This window comes from Aplysia californica, unplaced genomic scaffold (genome assembly GCF_000002075.1).
Source record: "Aplysia californica isolate F4 #8 unplaced genomic scaffold, AplCal3.0 scaffold00075, whole genome shotgun sequence".
NCBI classification, from domain to species: domain Eukaryota; kingdom Metazoa; phylum Mollusca; class Gastropoda; order Aplysiida; family Aplysiidae; genus Aplysia; species Aplysia californica.
The window spans coordinates 789608-801740 of NW_004797345.1; the positions used below are offsets into that span (position 1 = coordinate 789608).

Here is a 12133-nt window from a genome sequence, read left to right on the forward strand (position 1 = left end):
TGGGGGAGGGAGGGAGGGTTTGGGGGAATGGTCAGTTAGCAAGGTACTCATGAAAACTGCTACATACATTTGAAACTGGTGTGAATACAATGATCATTTACAAAGTAATCTGAGTGTGCAACCATTCAAAAAAATTAAAGAATTGTGAAGATGATAAACATTTGAAGATATCCATAATGTAATTGACAAGCCTAAAGGACTGCTTAGTCACAAAACAGCTGTTTCTATTGTTAAGTAACCTACAGGCTTCTAACAAGAGTGGATCTTCCTACTGTCTGAATCATCTTTAGGATATCTTAGTCTTCTTTTTTGTAGTAGAAAACTCAAAAATATGCTTCTCTACACATACTAAAGCTTGAAAGTATGTCTCAATCACAAGGTCCAAAAAAAAAATATATAAAAAAAAATTATCAAATAATATTTACTTCACACGCAATGATACTCTGATACTCTTTAGAACAAGACACAACAACCACAGACAAATGATTTGTGTCTTTGGCAGAAAAATGTACAAATGAAGATCATTTATCATTTATAGTACATCATGTCATGTCTGAATCATCCGTCCATAAAGCAGAAAAAAGAACTTCAGTAGCAGTAGAGGTAATAAAATTAAGTAAAAGGGATCACACTGACCTAATAACTGTCATTTCATTCTAGAAAAAAGCAAGACCGATACAGAAAGTTCAGAAACAACAGAGGGAAAGATAAGAAGTAGGACCTACCTGTGATGCCCTCCCATCACCCACTAGAGTACTAGTACTCCAACTACTGTCAAGTCACACACGTATGCATCTCAACTGACCGTAATATCACGTGCAACACAATAAATCAGTCGCAAAAAGAACTCTGTACTTTGTTACAGAACAGCACAGGCTTAGTGAACAAATTACAATATTAGTCTCCCCTCGATGTTTTCATCTGACTAATTAAAGATGGGAATGGGTAGCAGAAAAGAAGTGACAACATCAATCTGAGTTTGCTAACATTCCAAAAATGTGAGGCATCATGGTGAAATCAGGCGCTCGTCAAAATAATGAAATCGGAGAAAAAAACATTTTTCCACAAGTATGGCAATTTTTATCGAAATTTTGTTTTTCGGTTAAACACCTTTTATGTTAGTTTGAAAACACATTTCCATGTGAATTTTACTGAAAACCCTTGTTTAAAGGCACAAAATATGTAATTTTCAGTTTTCAAGGACTTTTAAAGCTATTGAAGTTACTTAACTTTGACGGCCATTTTCTCATTAATTTAACCACTGAAACCAGGCTACCCCACCTTTTTCAATCACAAATATTTTGACTTCTATTCAAGCTAGATGGATATTTTTTTCATTGAAAGCAAAGGCAAATGAATAAGCTTTAAAGTGATATCAATAACTCCACATGCCAAAAAATTGACAACTGCCTGATTCCACCACGCACCACGTCGTAATATTAAACAATGGTGAGGCTAGAAAAATCAACATTAGAAGATGCCAATAAATGTAATTTGACATGCCATTTATTTTATTCAGGATTAAAACTCCAAGGCCAGAGAACTAAGAGTTGCTACAAATTGCAGACACCCCCCCTACTGCATGCTGAGAATCATGGGAGTAAAAGAGTTTACAACGAAAATTAAGGCAGCCGCCATAGGCCAAAGAAAAATAGGTAAAAAACAAAAAACAAGACAACTATAGATTGAACTTTTGAAGTCATGAATATAATGGGATGCAAATAAAAAGGATAGGTTAAAAAAAGAAAAGACATATGCTTCAGTTGACCTGTGGATTGTTTCTATTTATACTGCCGCTCCCGTTGATAGGCTCATACTGCTGCTCTGAACTACGCCGGCACTTCCTCACAATGGTGAAAAGAGCACCGAAGATGATAATAATCACTGGAAGGCCAAGACCAGCCGAGATGATGATGATGACAGTCATCGAAATCGCATCATGAGGTGGTTCACCATAACCCACAGCATAAGTCCTGAAAGAAATGAAAAAAAAAAGTTTTTTTTAGGGGCAAGTGGTTTTTTAAATTTTTTATAGTAGAGTGTTTTACGGCGCTCGCAACTGCATAGGTCATATGAGCGCGCGGGACACACCTAATATTTTCAGTTGGTAGGAAATTTTGAATTTTCCTCGGGTGGCGGCCGAAGCCTACTCTTATCGATTTTAGACCACCAAGGGATCTTTAACGTGCGCAACTTGCACACGGGCCCTCCGAGATATTTCGCCCTTGTCCGAGAAGGCTAGGCGTAGATCTTTCCTACCAGAAGATCAGGGGTGTAGCTGAAAGACTGCAGTAAGAAGAAGCGAAGGAGTAGCAGTAGAAAGGCTGCAGAAAGAATCAGGAGCCCAGAGGAAGGGGCAAAGGAGGTGACGGGGTGAGGGCAGAAAGTGGAGACGAAAGCAGACGACAGAACATTGCTAGAGAGCAGGAAATGAGGTGAAAGGAGACAAATTTAGAGAAGAAAATTTTTCGGTCGCTACCCGGATTCGAACCCGGGACCTTTTGAGTAAGAGGCCAACACCTTAACTTCTAGGCCACGAGAGCCCCCCAAGTGTTTTATGGCATTGGCAACTGCATAATGGTTGAATTAGTTAAAAGTAAGAAAACAACATCTTGTCAGCATCATTCCACTATCACCTATCGCCATTTGAGCACTCGGAAAGAAAGTGGAGACGAAAGCAGACCACAGAACACTGCTAGACAGCAGGAAAGGAGGTGAAAGGAGACAATTTTAGCAAAGAAAATTTTTCGGTGGCCACCCAGATTCGAACCAGGAACCTTTGAATGAGAGGCGAACACTTTAACCTCTAGGCCACGAGAACCCCCAATGTATTTCCTTCAGCTACAGAGATGAATACTGACAAAATAATGCTGATAACATTACAACACAGGTAAATATGCCATTGTGCTGTGAAAATTCAATGCTTCAGAAAAAGATAACAGAGGATCAGTTAAAAAGTAACAGCTTCTGGTAACACCCTCCACCCACCTGCAACAGAATGAGATAATGCAAGTCTGACACGTGCTACCGACAAAGAGAAACCTTTGCCCCACATACAAACACATCAGTCTGTATATATGATAAGTTTTTTCACATGACAACTACACCCTGAGTTGACCTGTCTCTCACCACTGATAAGAAAATTTTGTCTCTGATAAAATGTGACAAAAGCAATAAGTGATCAGAGATTAATGGGACGATTTCATTTGTTTAAACAAGAGATACCAATGAAAGGTGACCCACTCCCTACAGTCACAAGCAACCAACTATATTAGGTTCGTTGTGCAAAAACACGAAAGTCATCCAACAGAATAACTGTATTTTGAATTACAGGTACCTCTCAAGTCAAATCTTGTGGGTGGTTTACTATCTCACAAAACGTTTTCAACAAAATGCAAATTAGAAGGCTGGAGAAATGCAAGATTACAGACATAAATAGCAGAGGAACTGTCAGGAAGTAGAAGCACCTAGCGCAGTACTTCACAAACACAAACCTATGGTAAATTTGTTGCAAAGCTCACATGTAAAAAGCAGTTCTACCAGACAACCTGCCTTTCATAACTCACAAGAACATTCTGCCACTGATAAGATACGACAGAGCATTGTGCTTCTCCAAGGCATACCATGTATGTCAGTACCGCAATGAAGGGGTTAGTTACAGAAAAAGAAAAAAAAAAAAAAAAAAGGAAGAAAAACAGAAGACCAGAAAGAAAGAAGACAGAGAATATAACGCTAAACGGACTGGAAAACACCAATAAAGCAGATATTTCTCACCATTCTGTATAATTATTCTTGACATAAAAGCCATCTTTAGGGAGCCCAAAGGAAATATTGCTAATCCTCTTGATCACTTTTGAACCATCATACAAGTCTTCTCCAAAAAATGCATAGAGGGCACTCTTGTTAAGCTGCTCCCCTTCATCCAGATTTTCCAGAGTATAAATCTGTACTTCTGTAGCAGACTTGCGGCCCCGACTTTTGTCGAAGTAAGCGACAGGTTTCCACTGCACAAAACCAGCCTCAGTTTTTCTAGCTGGATCTGACAGCAAGTCGGCAATCTGGTAGAAAGAGAAAACAAAAAGTTGACTATCCACCTATTTCAGTTGGAGTAAACAAGAGGCACATCAGAATGTTAACTGCCATTTAGAAAGATAGATGAAGTGAAACAAGAGAGAGAAAAAAAGAAGTACCCATTAACAGAGCTCCCTCAATCTCCCCCCCCCCCCCCTCCCTATGCTTTGTACCGAGGACTGCACATGAGCCTTCTTCCTTACTGACTGAGTTGTTGAGTCAAAGTTTATGGCCAGTGTGCCCCCCCCAAAAAAGACACATTTCACAATGAACATTTTAGAGCAAAAAAAAAACAACAACAACAGCAAACCCACTGAAAAGGACTAGGATGAGTGGGCCACACAAAAGCACCCACTACTGAAGTCAATAGTTTGCCTGTAAATGAACCAGACTATAACATCATTGCCAAACCCCAAAGCAAAAAAAAAAAAAAAAAAAAAAAAAAAAAAAGCATGCTTATGATACCAAGATACACAAACTTTGAAAAGTCTTAATGATAAAGCATCTAAAGAGAGAAATATTCATGCAAAATGAAAATGAAATGATTCTGATAATCTAAAAAAAAAGATAAATAAAAAAACATGAAGAATGAGTGAGAATAAAATCTTAAAACAAGAACACAATACAGATATATACAAACCTTGAACACACCAGGCGCATATTCATCATCAATTGTTTCTGTCACTCTCACGCTCATATCCTTATTAGTCGACTGGCTTACAATAGCGACTTCCAGTGCAAAGCGGGAATTGTTGTAAGAGGGTGTGTACTTATCAATTTCAAACTCAATTTGGGTTTCATTTCCAGTATACTTCAGACCAGGTAGATCCGGGCTTCTTCCGTCACTCCCACGAACAAAAAACTGAAAGAGAAAATAAGATTTTATCATTCAGTTTTCATTTTGCTTGACATACCTTGTGTATCAGTAGCCACTCCTTTATAGTATCTGATTTTTACAAAAATATACCCAAACAATCTCAGTGTTCAAAGGGGTGTTAAATCCGTTCAATACACTACTACATAAATTAAGAAATTTTCTTTTGGATTGACATCCAATACTAGTATTTTTCCATTTCATTTTGATTTTTAAAAAAAGTAGAAAGCATTGATTTTGGGAGACAAAATATCTTCCAAATTTCTGTCTTAGTGTCGGACATCTTGTCAACCTCTGCTAAAATCTGACACTTGATTTCTAATGCCAGACAGTTAAGTTTTCTCTTCTCTGACATCATGAAAAGTACCTGGTATTGATAGGATGATAGTTGGTTGGAACCTGCCTGAACCCTGTCTGATGTCAAAGTCAAAGCAAGATTCGTGCTATCTGTGCCTGACTGAATTTCCAATCGGATACATGAGCAAGACACAGTAATGAAGAGAAAAATGTATTTGAATCACAGCCATGTTTAAGTACGGCGTTCACCTCCACATTTACCTTCAGAAGAATCACATTGATCATTTTCTTTTCTAAAGGCCTTATCCTCTAAAACAAAAACTAAATATTTCACATTTATACCCCCTAACAAGAGAAAAAAAAAAATCCAAACAAAAATATCACAACCCTAAACAAACAGATCTTTTTAAAGGTCTACATGAGGCCTTCATTCATAAAAAAGGTCTTTCACGCATGACACCATGATTACTTCCACGTTGGCTTCACAGACAAGATGACACTCTGAACTTGTATAGTAGGTCAGGTCCATTCCAACCGGAAAAATTCAACTACACCTTTAACCAGACCTGTCCAGACCCAAAGCAGCTGAGAGGACTATATTGTGGAAAGTTTTTAAAAAATACCTTAAAAGATACGCTCCCGTTGTCAGATTTGGAAGGTGGGAAAAAAGTGTCAGAGGAGTTGAACACAAATGTATCCTTCTTGATATTTTTTTCTACAGGTTGCCAGGTGAACTCTTCAAATGAACGGATAGTGAAATTGCCCTTGTTCTTTTCACATACAACCAAATCGGCTGTATCATTTCTGTCATCATACTCGATCAGCTGCAAGGTAAAAAAGAAAAGAAAAAGGCAAATAAGAAAAAACAAAAAAACCCAGAAACACTCCGAGATAAAACGCACTATAAAATGTCTCATTTTTGGTTTCAATGAATTTGTAACAGCAGCTTCAACAATGCACATGAATGAATACTTTTTGAGACTAAAACATTAACGTGATGAAAATTAGGAAATAAAAAGTGACATTGAATGAAGGGAGCCACAAAAGTAGACAAAAATGGTTTGAAGTACAAGTGAACATGCTCTAACGACCACCTGTCCAAGACAATTATGTATATATACAAATAATATAATCACCTCAGACTTCCCCCATTCTCCCTCCCACCGACATTATTATCTACAGACACCTAGAATTGTCTTAGATGATCACCTTTTCTCTTTGACGATCGGTGGCTGTCTTTGACAGGTTTGACTGTTACATCAGTACTAGATCTAGTAGATCAGTACAAAGTTGAGGGTAAAAAGCGCTAGTAAAATACTGCCAGAAAGTGAAAGAGACTGCATAACAGTACACAACATGGGGACACTAAAATGAAATAAATGTCCCAAGACTCAAGAACACACCTTTGTGAATGCAACACCAAACTTATATTCCACTGTTCCCTTCCCAGTGATTGAGATGGCATCCATCAGACTTGACTTATTGACCAGTTTGTCCCAATCAAATTCCATGTTCATGTCTTCTGACGTGGTGCGGGCCATCACAACAGTTGGGAGGCCGATGGTGCTGAAGGCGTACAACAAATTGTCATTTGATTTTAAAGATGCCTTGGAGTAGACCACATTGTACCCCTGCTGTTGTGCTTCTTTGCATGACTCTGAGTACTTTTGACAGTCTGGCCAGCTGTATGTGTGTACCTGTGGAATCACAATGTCTCATAGATCATCAAAGTTTAAGAACAAGAAAACTCTCCAAACAAAAACTACCGTAATCACAAAGTTGACGAGCAAAGAGATATTCACAGAGGGTAGAAATCATAATAGGAATATTTCCCATCTATTATAGTTGATGAATCACTTGTTTATAAGTAATAGAAGCATACTTGCTAATATATTATATTACTTCTTGACACAATTCAAAGAAGAGGCCTGTCTCATAGTTTACTTTCCTATTATTTATTTCTTTTTGGAAGGTCACGTGTAGGTTAAAAAGTGAAAAAGTTCAGGTTAGGTGAAGATACCCAGTTCTGGAGAAACTCAATACGACCAATCTCACAGCTGAGCTGAGCTGAGGTAGCCAAAAAAATAAGTACAACCGACTTTGACTTTGGACAAAGGGTATTGGGTATGGCATCTCAAGAGACTGTACGAATATACACAAAAACTTTCTTCAAACTTTTGATTATAATATAACCATTCTAGTATTACTGTGACCCTAATGTCAAGGTTTCAATCCCACTCCCCTTTTTCCATTACCCCCCCCCCCCCACCCCTCAAATTCATTTAAAGAGTAAGAAATCTGGCCCACTTGAAATACTAACTACATGTATAGTGGGAAAAGTACAGGTTCAAAATAAAAAAGGCATCATTCGAATGAAAACACAGAGCTTGTCTGTACTTTATTTCTGTTTCCATTTAGTCAGTATGATCTCCCACATTGATCAATAATGAATTATTCATGCAAGTTACATCTCAATGATTCTCAGTTCAGTATCACTTCGACCTATATTATCATAAAAAATATAAATCTAAAAAAAAAAAAAGGCCAGTTCTTAAAACAGTCTACAGAACAAGTTAAATTTCTATAATAGAATTCTTATAAAGGTAATTCTATACTGTAAATACCACCAACTGCACTACTTTTACTAGTTTTAGAAACTAAACCAAAGTTTTGGGATGCTGAAGACAAAAGCAATCGCTGCAAATAGAGTTAAAAATCCCCCCCCCCCCCAGAAAGAGCTATTTTCAAACCCAACTGCATAAAGTATTCGTCACACAAACATTTGATTATAAGAAAATACAAGAGGGCATACCTCCTTGCATCACCCCCCCCCCCCACCCACATCTGCATCTGACACCAAGATAACTTAGATCTAAGTCAAGTGAAATATTACACTATGAAATTAACGTAGAAATACATGATGCATGCAACCAACATCGACAACCAGCAATAGTTCAAATAAAAACATCAATATCTCAGATGTAATGGTTTGCAACATAAATGTATAGATTCTAGATCTAGGCCTCAATAAAATTTATCATGACATGAAGCATTAATTATGTGAAAAGAATAAAATTCAGAATGAAATGTGCTACACAATCCCTGACAATAACATGGAAGTGATAAGTTTGAACATACCATGTATTAACATTTTAACTTTAATCACTACCATACTCATGACTACAAATCTATTGAAGTCTAGTCTTCATATTGATACTAGTATCTTTTAAATTTTTTTTTATAGCGCAGCCACCCTCTCTTATCTTAGTTAGTCTACTAAATACTGAAGTAGTTGTTCAAGTTGTGGTAGTGTATATGTGTAAATAATATCACAAGGGATGATCTGGATTATTCACCAAAGATTACTAATCCTACTATTACAACTATAAAGTAGTCTCTGCAGATCCCAGTTTGCTCGAGATCCCGCTGTTTTAATCATTATGAAGTGACTATTTCTCAGAACGCTCGGGGAAATAAACTTGATCTCTATTTCTCCAAGCAGTTTCCGTTCTCGAGATTTTGGGGATATTTGCGAGATCTAGGTCTGTGTCATCTTTCATTATGCCATTCTGTGAGGACTGGGAAGAAGCATTTCTTTTTTGCACCGAATTCAATTTTTAGAGCTAGAGATTTTAAAATGTCTGAATATTTAGATACTTTAGTTGTGATTGGGGCAACGTTCTCGGACTATACTTCATTCGAAAATGCCTTCAAAAGGTACTGCGAGAATTTGCATTTAGTCACCTCAAAGCAAAAACTAAAATCGTTCACGAAAACCAAAATTTAAAAAATCCCTACACACGACCCCCCCCCCCTTTCCACCCCGCCCCGTTCACACGTTATACACACACCCACTCACTCACACACACGTGCGCGCGCGCGCTTGGGCTACTCCATTCGTAAATTATCAACAGATCTTGAGAATGGAAACCGTTCAGAGAAACAGAGTTCATGTTTATTTTCCCGAGCGCTCGGAGAAACCGAGCCGGCCTAATTATATAATCAATCCAAGCTCTTTACTTCACTTTCATTTTTTCTTATGTTCTTTCTTTTTCTTTCCCTTGCCTTTTCTTTTCCTTTCTTCTTCAACATTTGGAGTTTGGAGCCAAAAAAGAGCCTGAGAGCCAAATGAAATTCTCCGGGCAAGGCAGGAACGAAAAGAGCCAAATTTCTGGACAACCCTGACTGTGACTATTCGGACACGAACAGTGACGAACATGATACCGTATGCTGTGGAGCATGAAACCTGACCCCCCCAAGGGTCATGCCCGCTACCATCAGCCCAGATCCCTCTAGGGTCATTTCCGGTAAAAGGTCGGAGGAGGTGAGTTCTTTATTTACAGATTGCCGGCAGGTCTGACCACGATTCCCCTCCACTCTTGGCCTCAGCCCTCAGGCCCAAAACAGGAGATTACCATGACTAATATAATGGTAGGGTCAATTGCCACCGAGAGACGCGGTGACAGTTGACGCCAGCGTCAATTGCCAGAGAGTAAATTGGAGCTCTTTTACGTTGGTGAGTAGATCTAACAACATCATGTATGTGTGCTTCGTGAACTTCTGTTTACTCACTCCTCTCTGTCCCTTTGTGTGTGTGTGTGTGTGTGTGTGTGTGTGTGTGTGTGTCTGTGTCTCTCTCTCTCTCCCTCTCCCCCTAACCCCTGTCCTCCGGATTTATATTCTCATATATCAGCGTATTTGAGTTTGTGTGCGTTTGTGGCCTACTTCTAGAATCGCCTGTGTTGGCTCTATACCGGAGCGTAGGCTAGCCTATGTCTCATTCAAAACATGCCAAGTTGAAGTCGGTAGCTATAGATCTAGATGTTTGTCCAATGAAATTAGAAAACAAATTGACCCACTTAGACGTGAGGAGCTTGAAAGGAGATCCAGGAGATTTCCATTTTACAGTACACAAACGAAGTGACTATTCGGACTCGAGTCCGAATATGAAAAAATGTTATTCGGACTCTGATTCTTGTCCAGCATGCCATCACTTCCGACTTCCTGTGACTCGTGACTCCGGCTTTCTGTCCTGCCTCACTCGTGACTCGCCTCAGGCTGGGTAGAGACCGGGATCACTTCCGGCAAAATGGCGTTTTGTGCAGGAGCCGAGTTTTTATCTTATGATGAATTTGAGGCAGGCCTGAAAAGTTATAGCGCTTCTAATAAATGTTCATTTGTCAAGAGGTCATCAGAAGCAATTAAAGATGGCTTGTTAGCGTGTATCGGGGTCGGATGGGCGGCCTGCACACGTGTGGCTGTGTGTGCGTGTCGGGGAGGGGGGGGGGGGGGGGCACTATCGGTCCGGGCGCTGAACGTCGCATATGCGTCTGTCTTTTTCCCCCCGGCAACTGATCATTATTACAATAATAAACTAGTCTTGACGTAGATCTACGTAATGAATTGTGCGCTGGTCTGTGGAATCAAAAGTTGCCGTATGCTTCGCTCTACACGGTAACACAACTTTTTCTTGGTAAACAATCAAAATGACACAGGCTTGCGTATTTGAACGAATCAGTCTTTTTTTTTTTACACACTTAAAAAAAAGGGGGGGGCCCCGGGGGTCGTTATTTTCAAATTTTCCCCTTTCTTCCAAAAAAAAAAGGGGGAAACTTTGGAGGGGGGGGGGGGGGGGGGGGGGGCGGGACGACGTATCAGGTAAGGTGTGGGAGGAACTAAGAAAGGGCGGAAAATTGGAAGCACTGAACGTTAGATCAATAGAATGAAGACACTTCCTTTTTTCCGGACCTGAGTACGAATAAAAAATTTTCATATTCTGACTCGAGTCCTAAAATGAATTTAAAAAATTCGAACTCGAGTCCGAATATGAAAAAAATGTTATTCAGACTCGAGTCCGAATAAAGACGGCCATACACAAAATCTTTCATGAACTTGAATTTATGCAAAATGATTACCTGATAAAGTCTATCTATAGATAGTTTTGAATACCATTGTGTAGACAGTGTAGTTAAAAAGAAGAATTTGAGTACAAAACATTCGGAAATTGACCTAGATCCATACTATTTCCTTTCCAACCCAGGAATGTGTGTAACTACTAGTACTAGAGTTATGACTTATCAACTAGCCTAGATCTAATGAGAGGGGGTTGGATCTAACTTATTCATATGTCATGTGTTCATAACACAGTATGAATGGAAAGCTTAAGATAGATCATAAAACGTTGTTTTCAGACTTGACACCGTTCCACTCAGTGGCAATTGACACTAGCGTCAATTGCCACCGTGTTCCCCGATATAAAATGAATTTCTGCTTGAGTTTGTGTGCGTTTGAGACCTTCTACTTCTAGAATTGCCTGTGTTGGTTCTACATCGAAGTGTAGGCTAACGTAGCTCTAGACTAGATGCTCGTACAATGAAAATAGAAGACTTAGAAGAGAACAAATTGAGCCATTAGACTTAGACACACATTATGAATAGAAAGCTAAGATAGTGTTGTTTTCAGACTTGACACTGCTTCACTCGGTGGCAATCGACGCTGCTGTCAATTATTGTCAATTGCCACCGCGTCGCTCGGTGGCAATTGACGCAAGATCTACCTATAACAAGGATGGCCACCTCTATTCTCACCCCGGGTGAGAAAAGCGCAGGCGAGTCTTTGGGCTATGATATTAGGCTATTTTCACCCGGTGGGCGTTCACCGCTTAGATCTAGGCCAACCAGTGTTGCGTTCACCCTGAACCACAGAATTCTACACTGGGGGCTCTCGTGGCCTAGAGGTTAAGGTGTTGGCCTCTCATTCAAAGGTCCCGGGTTCGATTCCGGGTAGCGACCAAAAAATTTTCTTCTCTAAAATTGTCTCCTTTCACATCCTTTCCTGATCTCTAACAATGTTCTGTTGTCTGCTTTCATTTCCACTTTCTGCCCCCACCCC

The 12133-nt window shown here is 39.4% G+C and overlaps 1 protein-coding gene across 2 annotated transcripts in view; it reads right to left on the minus strand.

Moving 5' to 3' along the window:
• Positions 1 to 12133, minus strand: part of LOC101847025 (glycosylated lysosomal membrane protein A) — a 16548-nt gene that overhangs the window by 2170 nt on the left and 2245 nt on the right. Inside the window, exons 2-6 of one of the 2 annotated variants that reach the window (XM_005094096.3) lie at positions 6646 to 6939; positions 5866 to 6066; positions 4712 to 4933; positions 3775 to 4058; positions 1769 to 1973 (exon numbers count right to left, since the gene is read on the minus strand). In XM_005094096.3, the coding sequence (XP_005094153.1) occupies positions 1769 to 1973; positions 3775 to 4058; positions 4712 to 4933; positions 5866 to 6066; positions 6646 to 6939 (1206 nt within the window). Of the gene's footprint in view, positions 1 to 1328; positions 1974 to 3774; positions 4059 to 4711; positions 4934 to 5865; positions 6067 to 6645; positions 6940 to 12133 lie in introns of those variants that run through there. The other variant, XM_005094095.3, reaches the window with a different exon arrangement.